This window comes from Brassica oleracea, chromosome C3 (assembly GCF_000695525.1).
Source record: "Brassica oleracea var. oleracea cultivar TO1000 chromosome C3, BOL, whole genome shotgun sequence".
NCBI classification, from domain to species: domain Eukaryota; kingdom Viridiplantae; phylum Streptophyta; class Magnoliopsida; order Brassicales; family Brassicaceae; genus Brassica; species Brassica oleracea.
Genome location: NC_027750.1, coordinates 29166877 through 29184824, shown reverse-complemented (window position 1 = coordinate 29184824; position 17948 = coordinate 29166877). Strand labels below are relative to the sequence as shown.

At 35.4% G+C, this 17948-nt stretch overlaps 2 protein-coding genes across 2 annotated transcripts; one reads left to right on the top strand and one right to left on the bottom strand.

Moving 5' to 3' along the window:
* The first annotated feature begins 2771 nt into the window (after positions 1-2771).
* LOC106331956 lies at positions 2772-4232 on the top strand. Its single transcript, XM_013770399.1, has 3 exons — positions 2772-3090; positions 3204-3334; positions 3788-4232. Exons 1-3 carry the CDS (start codon positions 2934-2936, stop codon positions 4073-4075), a joined length of 576 nt encoding a protein of 191 aa, XP_013625853.1. The 5' UTR covers positions 2772-2933; the 3' UTR covers positions 4076-4232.
* Positions 4233-11324: 7092 nt separating this feature from the next.
* LOC106334288 lies at positions 11325-11731 on the bottom strand. Its single transcript, XM_013772597.1, has 2 exons — positions 11622-11731; positions 11325-11494 (listed from the first exon to the last, which is right to left on the bottom strand). The coding sequence occupies exons 1-2, from the start codon at positions 11725-11727 to the stop codon at positions 11367-11369; spliced, it is 234 nt and encodes a 77-aa protein (XP_013628051.1). The 5' UTR covers positions 11728-11731; the 3' UTR covers positions 11325-11366.
* Positions 11732-17948: the final 6217 nt, after the last annotated feature.

Below are 17948 nucleotides of genomic sequence, written 5' to 3'. Positions count from 1 at the left end.
AAGTGCATATCATAAGTACTCCCCATTACAATTGGCATCTGGGCAAGGGCCAAATGTATCCCATCTCCGTGTCTTTGGGTGTGCGGTATATGTTCCGATAGCACCGCCACAAAGAACAAAAATGGGCCCACAAAGGAGATTGGGAATATATGTGGGTTATACGTCACCAAGTATAATAAGATATCTGGAATCAGTAACTGGTGATATGTTTATGGCACGATTTGCCGATTGCCGTTTTAATGAGGATGAATTTCCAGCGTTAGGGGGAGGAATTAGTAGAATTCCTAAAGAGATTACTTGGTGTACACCGTCGTTGTTACACCTTGATCCTCCTACGAATCAAAGAGAGTTAGAAGTTCAGAAAATTGTGCATTTGCATAATTTGGCAAACCAGTTACCAGATGAGTTCGCAGAGATGAAAAAATACGGATCAGAAATAAGATAAAAGATGTTGATGGAATGTTCTCCTTTTCTGTGTCCAAAGAGATCGATCATGAAAATGATGATCCCGATCCTAGGTCCATTTTGGAATGTCAAAAAAGACATGATTGGGAGGAGTGGAAGAAGGCTATTCAAATTGAATTACTCTCCCTGAATAAAAGAAATGTCTTTGGACCTATACTCATAACGCCTGAGAATATAAATCATGTTGGGTATAAGTGGGTATTCGTGAGAAAAGTAAATGAGAAAAATGAAGTAACACGATATAAAGCCCGATTAGTTGCCCAAGGTTTTTATCAGAGACCAGGAATTGATTTTGAGGAAACGTATTCCCCGGTAATGGATGCAATTACGTTTAGATTTTTTATGAGCCTAACGGCGTCTAAAAATCTTGAGATGCATCTCATGGACGTTGTGACTGCATATTTATATGGATCGTTGGATAACGATATATATATGAAGCTCCCTGAGGGATTGAAAATGCCTGAATCATTGAAAGAAAAATCCAGGGAGATTTGTTCGGTCAAGTTATAGCGATCACTTTACAGATTAAAGCAATCCGGACGTATGTGGTACAATCGCTTAAGTGAATATCTTTTGAGTAAAGGATATGTGAATAATGTGATATGTCCATGCGTTTTTATAAAGAAACCGTCATCTGGCTTTGTGATCATTGTTGTATATGTAGATGACCTGAATATAATTGGAACTCAAAAGGAGGTTGATGATGCTCGAACTCATATGAAAGAAGAGTTCGAAATGAAAGATCTCGGCAAGACAAAGTTTTGTCTTGGGCTCCAGATTGAGCATCTCCGAGAAGGAATATTTGTGCATCAATCAAATTATACGAAAAGATTATTGAAACGCTTTTATATGGATAAAGCAACTCCTTTGAGTACTCCAATGGTTGGTAGAATTCTCGATGTTGAGAAAGATCTTTTTAGGCCATGTGAAGATAGCGAGAAGATATTAGGTCCTGAAGTACCTTATATGAGTTCTATCGATGGGCTGTTATATCTTGCAAACTGTACCAGGCCTGATATTGCCTTGGCTACTAACCTCCTAGCAAGATATAGTTCTGCTCCTATTCGCAGGCACTGGGACGGAATAAAACATGTATTCCGTTACCTCCAAGGTACAGTTGATTTAGGGTTAATTTATTTTAAAAAATTCGAGTTTGGTATGGTTGGTTTTGCAGGTGCAGGATACTTATCAGATCCTCATAAGGCTCGATCGCAAACCGGCTATGTTTTCACAATTGGTGGAACCACGATCTCTTGGTGTTCCCAGAAACAAACTCTGGTTGCGACATCTTTGAATCATGCAGAAACTATTGCACTTCACGAAGCATGTCGAGAATGTGTGTGGCTTCGGTCAATGAGTCACCACACAAGAATCAAGCGGAATAGTCAACGAGAGAGAGCCGACAAAAATATTTGAAGACAATTCGGCTTGTGTCGCTCAACTCAAAGAAGGCTACATCAAAAGCGACAGAACAAAACATATCCCTCCGAGATTTTTCTCATATATAAAGGAGCTCGAGAAAAATAAAGAAGTAGACATCGAATATGTACGGTCATGCGACAATCCAGCTGATTTGTTTACAAAAGTTCTTCCCACTACAATATTCCGAAAACACGTCTACGGTATCGGAATGCGGCATCTACGTGACTTGTGATGAGAAAACTATGTCTACTATTATCAGGGAGAGATTACGGCAGTGTACTCTTTTTCCCTTATCATGGTTTTTATCCCAATGGATTTTTTCATGACTAGGTTTTTAACGAGGCACTACGTAATATAAGATGGAAAATCAAGGGGGAGTGTTAAAGATAATGATTCTCCATCTTTCTACATGTATTGGACATTTGTCCTTACACAAAGTAACTTGTGCATCATCATCCTCCAGATGTCATCTTTATACTTTTGTCCTTTTCTTTATTGGTCTGCTATAAATAGCACACATTCCTTTTGATTTTGTAACGTGAAACAATAAGAAGAAATACAAATCAAATCACTCATATCTCTTTCTCACTGTCTTATCTCACTTTTCTTTTGTTCTTTTTAAATCATTATACAACAATAATATATTCACAACATAATTCAATATATTGGACCATTTATGGTGAGGGAAACTCTTGTGTTCCTAACCTTATGGTAGACGGATACTGATTAGTTTAAAATTTGTTCGATGAGTACAACGATAATATTTATGGGCTTTGATCAATAGCGTTTCGGGCTTTAAAACGATCAAACCCGTTGACCAAAGAACAAAACAAAGACTATTGATGTCCAGTGCGCGAGTTCGATTTTCTCCAGTCGCAAAATAAAAACAAGAAAAAGCAATGTTATGTCTCCGTCTCTCAGAGCAGGCGCGTGTAAACCCTTGAACGCGAACACGTTCTTCCTCTCTGTGCCTCCCTGAAACCTGATACTGTATGAAGAACGCAACAGAAGCTGCTTCCACTATCCTCTGAACAAGAGTTTGCTTCATGGGTCAGCAACTGCGTCGAGCCGTTGGGAAAGTCAAAGAAGTTGAGAGATTCCCATCTTCTACATCTAGGGTCGCCGTCGATCGGAGATCGTTTCCGAAGGAAGAGCTCACCGCCGCGAAATCACCGTCTACCGCCGCCGTTGACGGTGTTTCTGGTAAAAGGAAAAAAAAAACTTTAATTTTGTTATCTCAGCTTTTGGGTAATCGAAAGTTTTCTCCTTTATTATGAGGTATGATTCAATGGTGAATCTTGGGGTATATTTGTTAGATGAAGAAGCTCAAAGAACAACGAGTGATGATAATGTTCTAGAAGAACGAGACCCAAAGTACGATACAATGTTAAGTCAAATGGTGGGGAGGATAAAGTCTAAACCAGGAGGCAAGGCTGAGATGGGAGAGGTTAGTAGTAGTGTCTATCTTATCTAGAAAAGTTTATGCTTTTTGAGTTTTGATATTGATTTTATTACGTGCATTGATAGTTAATGTAGTAGCTCTAGTTTCACTCTTTTGGATTAGGTGTAGTTGTTTACTGAGAATGTTCTTGGAAAGGCTTATGAGTTGTCTTGAAGTTCAATATTCTGAAGTTTTTATTGTCTTGTAGCTGATTGATTTTTAAGTGAATGAGTTCAAAAATTTTCATGAACGATGCTGAGTTGCTTCCTAGTTCTGCTTAGAATTTTTGGGATATATGTTAAGCTTGTTAACCCTACGGTCTCTCCTATGCTCTAGAATAGTATATTGGATTGAAACAACGTATTGAACAACACCAATAGTATAGTTATGAGTAGGTGTGTGTTAGTTGTAGATTCCCTGGTATATAAACAAAGTTGAGACTTTGTCACTTATATGTAGGCATCAGTAGTGGAAAGTTCCAAGCGGCCACTTCCAAAGCTCCGGAACACAACTCCTGAATCAACAAGGTATGAGGAAAAACCGGTGCCTCAAGGAACGTTGAACGTGGCGCAAGTGAGACACATCATGCTTCTCTATCAGGGGAAAGCTCAGGATCATAGCGGTCCGATGAGTGTGGATGAGATAGCTAAAAACTACAGGATTGACGTCTCTCAGGTCAAGAAAATCACACAGTTCCTGTCTTTGCCTCCGGAGGTTACTGATAAGCAGAAGAAACGATATGAATAAAGGTAAAAAGGCTCTGTTTTGGTTCATTATAGAAAGTTTTGTGCGTCTGTGTGTAACACAGAACCAGAGATGACATTTGACTTTGATTTTTTTGTTTTTTTCTGTGAGCAATAATGTAAGACTGTGTAAGGTAAGAATACAAAGCTTTGTTTTTCAATTAAGTCAATGATTCTTTGAAAACAACAGTTACATATAAATGAAAATGTTAAGTGAAAGGCTCTGCATCTTCATGTTCCTCTGAGACTCAGCACAATCGGTGTCTCTCCTTCAGACTTAGGCTCTATCAAACAGTAGAAGAACAACTTTGATGGAAACTGAGGAACCTAATACCATCATCAACAGAACATACATCTACAAAGTCCAAACTCGAGACATAACTTAGATTTTTGCAAGAATTTTTTTCTTTTAACACTGTTTTTATTATGATAGAAACGGACTACAACTCAAAAGTAAAGGCGCACACGGGCACACAATACTAAAATTAGAAAAGAAGACCTATACTATAGGCAAAACATAAATAGATAAAATTAGAGAAGAAGACCTATACAATAGGCAAAACATAAATAGATTTTTGCAAGAATCTATGATCCCCTTCCATCACGAGATGGCTCAGTTATGTTAAAATGAATAGAGTCTCTGTGCCTGAATATAGAAATATTTAGGTTCTTGCAAAATTATGTTGCTCGTGTCACTCAGTATGTCCATGTGTACTCATCTTGGAAACGGAAACGGATACGCAGAAACGAAACATTCAAAACGTAGAAACGTGATTTTTTATTTTTTTTTTTGTTTTAAAAGTTTATAAATATATATAACTGATTAATATTTGCATTCATTTTTGTTAGGTTTAGTATATCTTTTTTGAAACTATATGTTTAGCATATCTTAAACTACAAATAAACAAATACTATTTTGTTTAATCATACAAAAATAAAATAAATCATAATTAAGCATCAAAGTTATATAAAAATTTCAAAATAATAAAAAACCAGTAATTAAATATTAAATAGCTTAACTAAAATAAAAATCATAACAGAAAGTCATAACAAATGCAAAGTTCTAACGTTTCCGAAATAGAAACGCGAGTTTCCAAAAGTTTCCACTAAGTTTCCAAACTGAGATTTTTAAGAAACGAGTTTCCAAAGCGTTTCCGAGAGATTTCGATTTCGAAAGGTGAAACGGACAATCAACCGAGTTTCAATGCAACATAGATACTCATGTCATGGTTATATTTTATTTTTATTTTTGTAAAGGACATCATGCCATGGTTATTTTCCTTTTTATTATCTTTTAACGGTTTTTATGGAAAGTAAAACTATTATGCGATGATTACGAATCCTGCTATTAAATTCATATCATTTTTTTCCAACTTAAGTAAGACTCCTGTAACACATAGCTCTAAATTTGAGAAAACAGCCCTTAAAACTCTTAACTTTCAAAGTAAACTAAAAAACCTATAACTTCTATATAAGCCAAAAAAAAATCTTCAATTTTTAAATACCGACCATTTCTCTTATATGTTGCTTATTCGGTATTTAAGAAATTTAAATAGTCAACTGTTAAACTCGAGTAACGGTCGTTGTTGGACCCAATTTTGGTCAATATATCAAATGGGCCGATATTGGCCTGGACCGCGCAATCCGGAACGAATAGGAGGCCCACGGCGAATATACGGAGAGATCAAATATCCGGAGATGGAGAGAACGGTTACGAAGATCGCGGAGCATAACGACTATAAAAGGAGATCAAAGATCAAGTAGAAAGGGAAGAGGATACCCTAGAGAGAGCTTAACACACACATCGACCTCATTTCACTTCGCTTTAAGTCTTTTCTCTTATCGATCTCATTTGTACCATTGGATCTCGTTTCTCTTACTGTATTCAATCTTATTCATCAATAAAAGTCTATCTTTGCCTACTGGAATCTGATTACATTGTTGTGTTCTAAAGATATCGTTGCCGGCATCATATTTTCTTCCCCAGATTAAACTCTTGATCACTATTAAATACTTAGTGTAGATTTTAAGATCTACATTTAGGCGCCGACTGTGGGGAAGATAAACGAAAAACGTCTTTGATAAGAAACCGATCTAAGTTTCCTAAGCGCGAATATGGATCCCAATCAAACACGATCTGACAACATCGAAAAAATCAGCCTCGATCTCTCCAGATCAGGGAAATCAACGTCGTCAGGAGGCGCCGTCCGAACCGCGATGAGTCAAAGCATCTTTTCCAGAAGACAGGTCGATTCCTCTAACGACAAACGACTCAATACTTTGCGACAAGCAACGTACAAATCAGACGTTGCACGTCCGAAAGGAATAACGCAGAAAGGCGAGACTAACTTTCCACGAACACGAAACCGTCAAGCTCGATATGCCCCACGACGATTGCCTTAGTTATCACACTAGAACTTGCGGGCACCATCATTTCAAAGATCCTCGTCGATACCGGAAGCGCTGTCAGCATCATTTCACGAAAGACACTGTGATTAATGAATCGAACGACTCTGATAATCAATAACGAAGCAACCCCCCCCCCTTGTCAGTTTCGAAGGAGGCTCGGTTCAATCACTCGGAATCATACCACTAATCACTAAAACCCATGACATCGAACTAGAATCCAAGTTCACCGTGGTCGATCGTTTCATGCCCTTCGACGCCATCGTAGGGCACCCCTGGCTGCACCAGATGCGGTCGGTCCCCTCGATTTATCACCAGTGCATGAAATTCTTATCACCGGCCGGTGAGAAAACCATACGCGGGAGCCAGAAACAGTCCCGAGCTTGTTATATGTCCGAATTTCATAAAATACCCCGGCGAGAGGAGAATATTTCACTCGCGCGCGATCTCACTGTGAGAGATCCCGATAAAGATCTCTCAAGCGTTGTCGCCCTGGACGAAAGTTTCCCTGAAAAACGCGTCAATATTGGAAACGATCTCTCCCCCAAAATCAGTCGCGATCTGTTATCTTTCCTCAAGCAAAACATCAAAAAATTCGCATCGTATGCAGCGAACATGCCCGGGATCGACATCAATATTACCTCCCACGATCTAAACGCCGATCCGACGTTTAAACCTATCAAACAAAAACGGAGAAAATTGGGGCCCGAGCGAGCTAAGGCCGTAAATGACGAAGTCGACAAACTCCTAAAAAGCAGTTCCATTCGCGAAGTCCAATACCCCGACTGGCTTGTAAACTTGGTTGTAGTAAAAAAGAAAAACAGAAAGTGGAGAGTGTGCATCGACTTCACCGATCTCAATAAAACTTGTCCAAAAGATAGTTTCCTGTTACCACATATCGATCGACTGGTAGAAGCCACAGCCGGACACGAACTGCATTCCTTCATGGATGCATTTTCTGGCTATAACAAGATCCTCATGAACCCCGACGATCAAGAAAAAACAAGCTTCATCACTGAATGCGGGACATACTGCTATAAAGTAATGCCCTTCGGGTTAAAGAACGCTGGAGCTACCTATCAAAGGCTAGTAAACAAGATGTTTTCCAAACAACTCGGAAGAACGATGGAAGTTTACATAGATGACATGCTAGTAAAATCATCAAGATCCAACGACCACGTTCTTCAGCTCCAAGAATGCTTTAACATCCTCAATAAGTTCAGAATGAAGCTGAACCCTACGAAATGTACCTTCGAAGTAGCCTCCAGAGAATTCCTCGGATACCTCATGACTGAAAGAGGAATCGGAGCCAATCCAAAACAGATCGCAACGCTCGTCAATAGCTTACCCCCGAGATCGGTCCGACAAGTACAATGCCTCACCGGCAAAATAGCCGCGTTAAACCGTTTTATCTCTAGATCAACCGACAGATGCCTTCCGTTCTACAACCTGTTGAAAGGAAATAAAAAGTTTGATTGGAATGAAGAATGTGACTCCGCCCTAAAAGAACTTAAAGCATATATGAGCGATCCCCCTATACTCTCGAAACCAATCATGAGCGAAACCCTTTTCCTATATGTCGCAACCTCCGAACACGCAATAATCGGAGTGCTGATTCACGAAGAAAGTGGAGAGCAAAGACCAATATACTATGTAAGTAGATCATTGGTGGACGCCGATACAAGATACCCTGTGAAGGAGAAGCTAGCATTAGCAGTCGTGACCGCTGCTCGAAAACTGAGACCTTACTTCTAATCACACTCGACCACGGTCATGGCGTCACAACCTCTGCGAACAGTACTCCACAGTCCAAGCCAATCTGGAAGATTGGCAAAATGGGCAATCTAACTTAGCGAATACGGCATCGAGTACAAACCACGAACGAGCTCAAAAGCGCAAGTACTAGCTGACTTCGTTATCGAGCTCGTCCCGAAGGAGGTTGATGCGAGGTCAAAGACCGAAAAATGGAAATTACATGTCGATGGAGCCTCGTCAAAACAAGGATCCGGAATCAGAATATAGCTCTAGTCCCCGACAGGAGAAATGATCAGGAGAAATGATCGAACAATCATTTCACCTAGAATTCAACGCATCGAACAACGAAGCCGAATACGAATCCCTGATCGCGGGTTTATGACTCGCACGGAGCATCGGCGCATGGGAGATTAGCCCCTTCAGCGACTCAAAATTAGTCACAAGCCAATTTCACGAAGAATATGAAGAAAAGAATGAAAGAATGGAGGCATACCTCGCAGTTCTATGAGAAATCGCTCAGCAGTTCGATAAATTCGAGCTAAAAAAAAACACCAAGAGGGGACAATACGTCAGCCAATGTGCGTGACATCCCACTTCCTGAAAATTGCGACGATGTCGGAGAGTCCATTAATGGTTCTCGCCCTTTCAGTTTCACAATAAACCAAAAGGGTTGGGGGACAAATGTTGAACCCAATTTTGGTCCATATATCAAATGGGCCGATATTGGCCTGAGCCGCGCGATCCGGAACGAATAAGAGGCCCACGACAAACATACGGATAGATCAAAGACCCAGAGATCGAGAGAACGGTTACGAAGATCGCGGAGCATAACGACTATAAAAGGAGATCGAAGACCAAGTAGAAAGGGAAGAGGAAACCCTAGAGAGAGCTTAACACACACATCAACCTTATTTCACTTCATTTTAAGTCTTTTCTCTTATCGGTCTCATTTGTAACATTGGATCTCGTTTCTCTTATTGTATTCAATCTTATTCATCAATAAAAGTTCATCTTTGCCTACTGGAATCTGATTATATCGTTGTGTTCTAAAGATATCGTTGCCCACATCATCTTTTCTTCTCCAGATTAAACTCTTGATCACTATTAAATATTTAGTGCAGATTTTAGGATCTACAGCCGTTATATCCAATACAATGCTGTTTTAAAAATAATTTTGATTAAGAAAAATCTCAAATCGATTTCATCTTCTCATCGATTGCATCTTCTCAAAATCGATTTTAGAAGTAATCTCCGATGAAAAACATTACCTGTCGCCAGAGAAACCACTACCTCTGAAATCGATTTGGGGAAGATAAAATCGAATTGGGGATTAGGTTTTCGAGTGAGGAAATGAAATCGATTTGGGATTTTTCTTAGACAAAATTATTTTTAAAACGGCGTTGTATTATGCATAATGGATGTTACTCGAGTTTAATAGTTGATTATTCGAGTTTCTAAAATGACCGAGTCAACAAAATATGAAAATTAAACGGACCAATATTTTAAATTTAAAGAATATTTTTGCTCAAACACAAGTTAAAAAAAAAGCTTTTTTTTCTTTCATTCGAAAGTTCAGGGTTTTAATAGTTGTTTTCTCCACTAAATTTGTATTTATATAGAATCTATATATTCGAATCAATATTGCAAACGCATCACCATAAGATTGGATGGATTATATACAGCGACGTAAGTAGATATTAAACACTATAGTATGTGTTTTTATGGCTTTGGCTCCGGTAAGCTTATATATAGATATAAGTGTGCATTCATATAATGTTATAAAGGAGATAAGAGAAGAGTTGATGAAAATCAGACAATATCGATTTCTGGACGGTAGATAATATTGCATCTAACTAGTTATCAGTAGAATTTTGATAGTCAAAGTTGCATTCTTTGGAATCGAGCTTAGTATACTTTTTTTTTTTGTACAAGTAATTGACTTTTTTCCACCAAACCTAGGTGAAACATTTTATTATAACGTAATAACAAATCCAACTAGTTATCCTTAGAATTTCGAATCAAATTATATTTAACTAATTTTGTCAAAGTTGCACTTGCATGCATGTAGAATAGTTGACTTTTGTTACACAAGAAAATAGTTGACTTTTCTGCACCAAAACTAGGTGATCCCATATTTCTTAATCAAATTTTATACATAGTTTGGGTATGGGGCTCATAGGCCATCTTCTTTGTATACAGCGTCAAGGTACATTATGAATTAGAACGGTAGGAGAAATATTGTCCAATTCATCCATTTTTTTTCTGAATGAATGTTATTCAAACCAAAAATTTATTTTTACAGTGACTGCAACATTTAGTTGAGAGTTATGTTAAATCAGAATTTGAAAAGAAATAGAGAAAAGTTTTTTCATTGATAGAAAGGCAAGGCAGCCTTCAAAAAATAAAAGATTATCACATTGAAAACCATGTTTCTATGGTCATCGTATATATGCTACTTCCCCCATTTCTCGCAAGCTAGAAATCCAATTCCGAAACCAGCTTATAAATGATTTTGATCAGTGAAAGTGGCATGTTCGGAATCTCACCATGCCTTTGCTTGTTCCGTTCATTCATGATCTTTTTGCATAGTAAGCCATCATATATTTTCTATATATAACCAGTCTAAATTGACAAATTTTATATTCATTTCAAATATTAGCTTTTAATAATTTTTTATATCAAATACTATAATAATAAGTTGTCGACAGTTCATATTACTATAGTATTAATGATTCAACAAATTTTTTTTTTGGAGTACTTCATGTAGAACATAATAAATTGGAGAAACCAATTAGCTATTTCTCCCTATAACATTTTTTCAAACCCCGATAGATTTTCAACACTGTATTAGAACTCAATAAATCAGCATTTCAATGCTTTTATAGTCCTTCATCATATCCAAGGAAAAAGAACACCAAAACCAACAGTTTTCTTTTTTTACTTATCAAAAAAAAAAAAAACTGTTATCTTTCAAAACCAACTTATATACATTTTCAAACTCATCGGCGGATATTCAAAAATTTCTTATTAGAAACAAAAAGAGTACACTTCTTGTTTACTTATTCATACATATAAATATTACACATATATCAAACACTTCACAGTATTATCTTTGATAGCAAAGTTCACAATCTTTAGGGACCACCAGGACAGCGACATGGGCAGCAATATCCAGGGGGCGCCGGTGCACAACACACACACTGTGGACACATGCGAACTGGTGGTGACGGTGCCATCAGCTTACGCCCTCCAGGGCTTCCACCTTTCCATCAAAACATAATTTTCTCTCCATTAAAAAATTAATAAAAAATAATAATTTTCTCTCCATAAGAAAGCCTAAACATAGGGTAACATAGAAGATGGGAAAATTGAGAGATCAACTAGCTTACCTCCTAGATGCACACTAGCTGCTTGACATGGGAGTATTGGAGACAGGACCAGCGCAAGAACAAGAACATATAGGAGGACGCTGGATTTCGATGACTTGGTTTCCATCGCTGCTTTCTGATGATGCAACTCTCTTTTGAGTTCACATAGTAATTGTCAATCTCTTTAATTATCTACATGCATGATACATACCGAAATAAATACATCCTCTCATTATGGCAATTTGTTGACCTAGAGGTAGTTGCGGTGAGATGAGTTTCTTTTAGCGAGTAAACAATAGCGATATATTCATTTCTGCAAGGACATATATTTTCCTCTTACTATTCGTTGCATCAGAACAGTATCTATGATATTCTTTCAGAACTAATCTTTACAATGATATATTCAATAAACTAAAATATTATTATCAAGATTTAAGAATTTAAATTTTTTTATTTAACAATATTTTTAGTTAAACTTTTAATTTTAGTTCTTTTCATTATAATGTTTTCTTAAACCAAATAAAGTATCTTTAAATCTAAAAAATGGAGATATTCACATATAAACATGCTTTGGAAAATAGTTAATTTAATAACATAGTATATCTGTATTTTAATATCTAAATGAAATTCATAACTGACCAAAAAATAATATTCATATCCAAGAACAAAATGCATCTATGTATAAGCTGAACATGAGGACATTACACTTGGCTCATATAAATTACTTGTTTGGAATTCTTGGAAAATATTTTTTGTATTTTTGTAAATATAATACGGTTCTATACCCAATTCGTATGGTTGTAAAAAAAGAAAAACCGAATTCGTATGCATAATATGATATTATATAATATACAAATTTTACGTTAAAAACAAAATTTTAAGATTCATAAACCTGTAAATAAAAACTAAATTACAGACAATCTCTTTCTCCCATTAATTTACAAAAAAATAAAATAAATAAATAAATAAAAATAAAAATAAAAAATAAATTAAATTTGGTCCAAACGAATTGTATAAACCAACATTTTACTGAAAATTTTTTTTTGGGCTGGGCAAATAAATAGGCCAAATGTGTAGATTGGGCCAAGATTTATTTGCACAGTGGAATTAGGAAAAATGGCTTTTTTTCTATATGCCATTTTTATATCCAAACTAAAGATAATTGTTAAATATGACCTAAACTAAAAAAAAATAACTTGAATAGTATACCTAAATTCTGAATCGTGTGCATAAATCTATCTTGCCTAACATCGCGTTAGTCAACCGTTATTTTAGACAAAAACAACGTCGTTTTGTAATGGAGAACTCTTTTAAAAAGTTGTATTTGTTGAGAATAAAACCTTGGTCTAGCGGACATAATACAGTCTTTCTTACAACTGTGCTACGACATTTCTATTGTCACCTTATTAGATTTAAAAAATCTATATTTTAATTTGTATATTCTAAGGGGAAAATTATTTTTGTTTACAAATTTTAATAATTTCAAATTATAATTGCATCAATAGTTATCTAATTTTAATTTTGTTTACAAATTTTATTTAGAAATATTTTAAAATGACATTTTTCAAATAGTTATCTAATTTAAAATATTTGAATTTTAAAAATCTATATATAATAATGAGTATAATTTTTTTCTTAAAAATCAAACCTAACTTTTAAAATAAACAATATACACAAATCTTTTTTTTTGTCATCAACCAAAACAGACTCAATTAAGTCTCTGCAAACCACACTAGTAATGCACACAAATCTAACTTTTTAAGAGTTATAATTCATAAATTATTCAATCTAATTTAAAATCAACATTTCTCAAACAATTATCTAATTTAAAATATTATAAATTTTAAAAATTTAGATTTGTGTACATTGTTTATTTTAAAAGTTAGGTTTTGATTTTTAAGAAACAATTATAATCACTATTATATATAGATTTTTAAAATTTAAATGTTTTAAATTAGATAAATATTTGAGAAATATCATTTTAAGATAGTCCTAAATAAAATTTGTAAAGAAAACTAAATTTAGAAAACTATTGATGCAACTATAATTTTTAATTAGTAAAATTTCTAAACAAAAATAATTTTTCCCTTAGAATATACAAATCAAAATATAGATGTTTTAAATCTAATAAGGAGACACATGAAGTTTTGTAGCACAATGGTAAGTAAGACTGTATTATGTCTGCGAGACCTAGGTTCAGTTCCCAGCAAACATAACTTTTTAAAAAAATTCTCCATTACAAAATGACGTCGTTTTGTCCAACATAACGGTTGACTAACGCGATATTAGTCAAGGTAGGTTTATGCACACGATTCGAGTTTAGGTCTACAATTAAAATTATTTTTTTAGTTTAGGTTGTATTTATTCTTTATCTTTTGTTTGGATATAAAAAGACACGATACGAATAGTTGAAGTCGAAAAATACCATTTTCCCGTGGAATGAGAAGTAACGACTTAGACCTAGTGTTTTTTCTTTGTTGGGCCTCTTCAGCTAGAGATGTCAAGGTAGATGACCGCAACCTGCATATTACGTCCAAGTAACCCACTAGCTGGACGGGCCTAGAGATACATTTACAAACCGCAATTCGCTACTGGCCGATCTGCACGGACCAAAAAAAATTGAATCTGCTACGGGTTAGGCTACTTGGACGCGGGTTAGCGAGAAAATGGCCTTTTTTTGACCCCAACATTTTGTGTCGTGCCTTTTTATACCCAAACAAATCATAAGTGCAAAATCATACATGAACTAAGAATTTATTTAAAATTTTGACCCAAACTTTAATCCGTAGCATGAAAACCTACCTTGACTAACATCGCGTTAGTCAACTGTTATGTTAGATAAAACTACGTCGTTTTGAAATGTAGGAAAATTTTAAAAAGTAATGCTTGATGGGAATCAAACCATGGTACCGCGAACATAGTATAGTCTCACTTACCAGTGTGCTACGACACTTCTATTGTTTTCTTACAAATTATAATTGCATCTACGACACTTATGATTTGGTTGGGTATAAAAGGGCACGACACGAAGTTTTTGGGTTAGCTCACTTAACATTTCTACAAATAAGAATTTTGATAGAATTTAAAGATTATGAATAACTTGAGATACATATATTTTCCTAAAGATTATATAATCTATAACAAAAAAAAGGTTTAAGTCATTTAAAATACAAATGAAGAAATAGAAATGACAAGCATGAATAAGACATTTAGAAAAATCGCATTTCATATTTGTATAACATACATTAGGTTTTATGTTTCTTTTGGAAACTTTGTAATCTATCTATTACAACAAACACAAAGAAATGAATCTTGTAAATCAACTATCTCAACATTTTAACTTTTACTTGCTTAATATCATCTGATATAGTAGGAAAATGGATGTTTTTGGCTTTTGTATCTCAATTCATTATATATTAATGAATTGGTTATTCTCAACTTTGTTAATTTTTGGACACAAGTGTTAGATGATAATTAAAACGAACATATTATATGTAAATAATTTAACTGATAAGAGTAATGTAAAATATATTTGTTTAACTCTCTCATTTTTACAATTTTCTTACGAATGTTTTCAATTTAATACACTAATTTATATCTTACAAAAAAAAATTGATTTTTTTAAAGTCAAATTCATTTTTTTTTGTAACACATTCTAAAATGATATCCATGGCATAAAACTACATAACATATTCTAAAATGATGTTTATACATGAAAATTACATAACATATCTTTAACAGGCGGTTGGCCCGCAAACCCACGGCGAAGTGGGCTTGGACATATATATATATATAAACTGCAACCCGCAGTGGGCCGCACAGCCCATAAAAAAATTGAACCCGCTATGGGTGAGAATACTTAGAAGCGGATTGGCCCGTCTGACATCTCTATTTTATTCACTCATAACACTAATTAGTGTGAAAAGCACACCATTTTAGTGTAATTTTAACATTTAAAAAAAAATTCTCCAACTGCAACACCAACTTTATACTAAAACTGTATTTTGTTATAAATCCAATGGTGAATGTCCATAACCAGGCTTGTCCCAATACATAGAAGATAGAGAGATGGCCGAAACCCTAGAGAGAGGAGAGAAAGAGAGAACCGACTTTAGAGAGAGAGAGAGAGAGAGAGAGAGAGAAAGAGAGAGAGGCGGCCACACACACAAGACTAGGAGAAAAGGAAACCGTATTTCCTTTTCCTTATAAGTTTATGTTTTAGTAGTTTTCCTAAATATAGATGGATTAGGATATGTACTCTTTCTATTTATCTTCACCTTGTAATCCTTATATAAAGGAACCCCCATTGATCATTAATAATAACACATAAATATTCAGAATTAAAACCTTTGTTTTACAACACGTTATCAGCACGATAGGCTCCCAAAAAAACATGAGAAAGAAAATCGCCAACCCCTAACCCTAACCTAAAATCCGTCACACATAAACCCTTAATCCGGCGCAACTTAAAATCGATCGATCTCTCAAACCCTGAGGAGCCAGACGACGATCCACATATCATCTTGAAGCCCTTGACGAGACGAATCCATCAGCGCAAACAGTTCATCGATCCAATCTCAGACGCGCCCTCATGCTCAGCTACAATACGCGTCACCGTTTTACTTTTGGAACCCTAATCCGACTACCTCAGCACACATCTGCGACCAGATGCCAAACCGTCCGAGACAGCTCGCGACCGTTCCCAGCTCGCGACCCGATAAGGAGCCAGCGTCCGTCCACCTGCCGATAGAGGTTCAGCTCACTTGGTGGTCCTATTCAACCCTACAAAATAAAGGTAATTCAAAATCTGAAAACAAGAATTGAATCTGGTTGTTTTGTAAAGATTGTAACCCTAAAATATAATCTCTAAAACTAAAAGCCATAGGTTAATAGATCAATCGCTATGAGTAAATCGAAGCTGTATAAGTTCGATATAAACCCTAAAAACGAGATTGATCCATTGATCAATTAAAATCAAAACCTTAAAGGTTTTTGAATATCAAATCAAATCCCTTTGATTAAAGATCAAAGTTTTTCGAAATCCCTAAAACCAAAACTATTAAAAACTTATTGATTAATTGAGATTCAAATTGATCACCTTGAAATCAAAATTGTTTGATTAATAAAATCAAAACCCTAAAACCCTAAATTGAAAATTGATTTTGAAATTGAATGAATATTGATTGATAATCTGAGATTTTAGGATTGATAGATTGATTGATAGATCTAATTAAAATCTTAAGGCCTTGAAACCCTTAATCTCGATTTATATTCCTAAAGGCCTTGAAACCTTAAATCTCACATTACTTGAAAGATTGATTTAAAGTTTAGGAATATTTACATATTGAATGAGAGTTAGGTTGCTAGATTTCTTGATTCTAAAATCTAATATTACCAACCTAGAAATTGGTAAAACCTAAGAGATATGCAACTAAATGCATCTAGATTGATAATCTCATTTAGTATGATTGAATGCATTTAAATTGATTATATTGCTTGCATTATATGGCCGTGTTGCCTTGCTTGATTGAGAGCCGTGTGGCTTAGTGCATATCTAAGTGGCCGTGTGGCCTAGTATCCGGATGGTCATATGACCCGGATTGCATTATGATCCAATCTCTAGGATTGTTGTATCACACTATAATGGCCATGAGGCCTAAGCATCACAATACGTGACCGTGTGGTCCAATAATCATATATATACTTTGCATTCTCGACTTGTCTCGCACCATGGTCGAGTAGTAAATTGTTTTGGTCGAGAGATTTATGAAATCATATGCACTAATTATTCTGAATTAGTTGCACTCTAAATCAAGAATTGATTAATAATATGATTTCAGATGCCGAGATTTGAGCCTTTGGATTATGCCATCCTAAATCTCTCTGGAGATAATTATCCAGAATGGGAAACGAACACTTCAATTGCCCTGAAGTCTAGAGGATTCAGGAAATGTATCATTGATGGCAATAATGCAATTGAAAGTGAAAAGCATAGAGCCATAACAATTATGCGCTATCATCTCACTGAGGAACTGAGAAATCAGTATGAAAATATTGAGGATCCTTATGATTTTGGATAAAGCTAAAATCCATATACTCAATGGAATTATGGCCAAAATCCATGAATGATTGGAAGATTCTCAGGTTCCAGGATTTTAAATCCGTGGAAGAATATAATTCTGCTCTATTAAAAATAGCACATAGTCTTGAACTATGTGATGAAGCGGTTCAAATAATGATTTACTGTATAAAACATATTCCACATTCCATCCAAAGGATCAGTTGCTATTACATAAGGCTAAAGGTTTCACAACATATAACGACCTATTGTCATACCTATTGGCAACT

What these genes read in the sequence shown, in the direction of transcription:
- LOC106331956 (XM_013770399.1), top strand. Translation starts at nt 2,934, where the DNA reads ATGGGTCAGCAACTGCGTCGAGCCGTTGGGAAAGTCAAAGAAGTTGAG. An exon ending in CGCCGTTGACGGTGTTTCTG is followed by an intron (nt 3,091 to 3,203) that starts GTAAAAGGAAAA and finishes TATATTTGTTAG; the next exon opens with ATGAAGAAGCTCAAAGAACA. An exon ending in GCAAGGCTGAGATGGGAGAG is followed by an intron (nt 3,335 to 3,787) that starts GTTAGTAGTAGT and finishes ACTTATATGTAG; the next exon opens with GCATCAGTAGTGGAAAGTTC.
- LOC106334288 (XM_013772597.1), bottom strand. Translation starts at nt 11,727, where the DNA reads ATGGAAACCAAGTCATCGAAATCCAGCGTCCTCCTATATGTTCTTGTT. An exon ending in AGCTAGTGTGCATCTAGGAG is followed by an intron (nt 11,495 to 11,621) that starts GTAAGCTAGTTG and finishes TTTGATGGAAAG; the next exon opens with GTGGAAGCCCTGGAGGGCGT.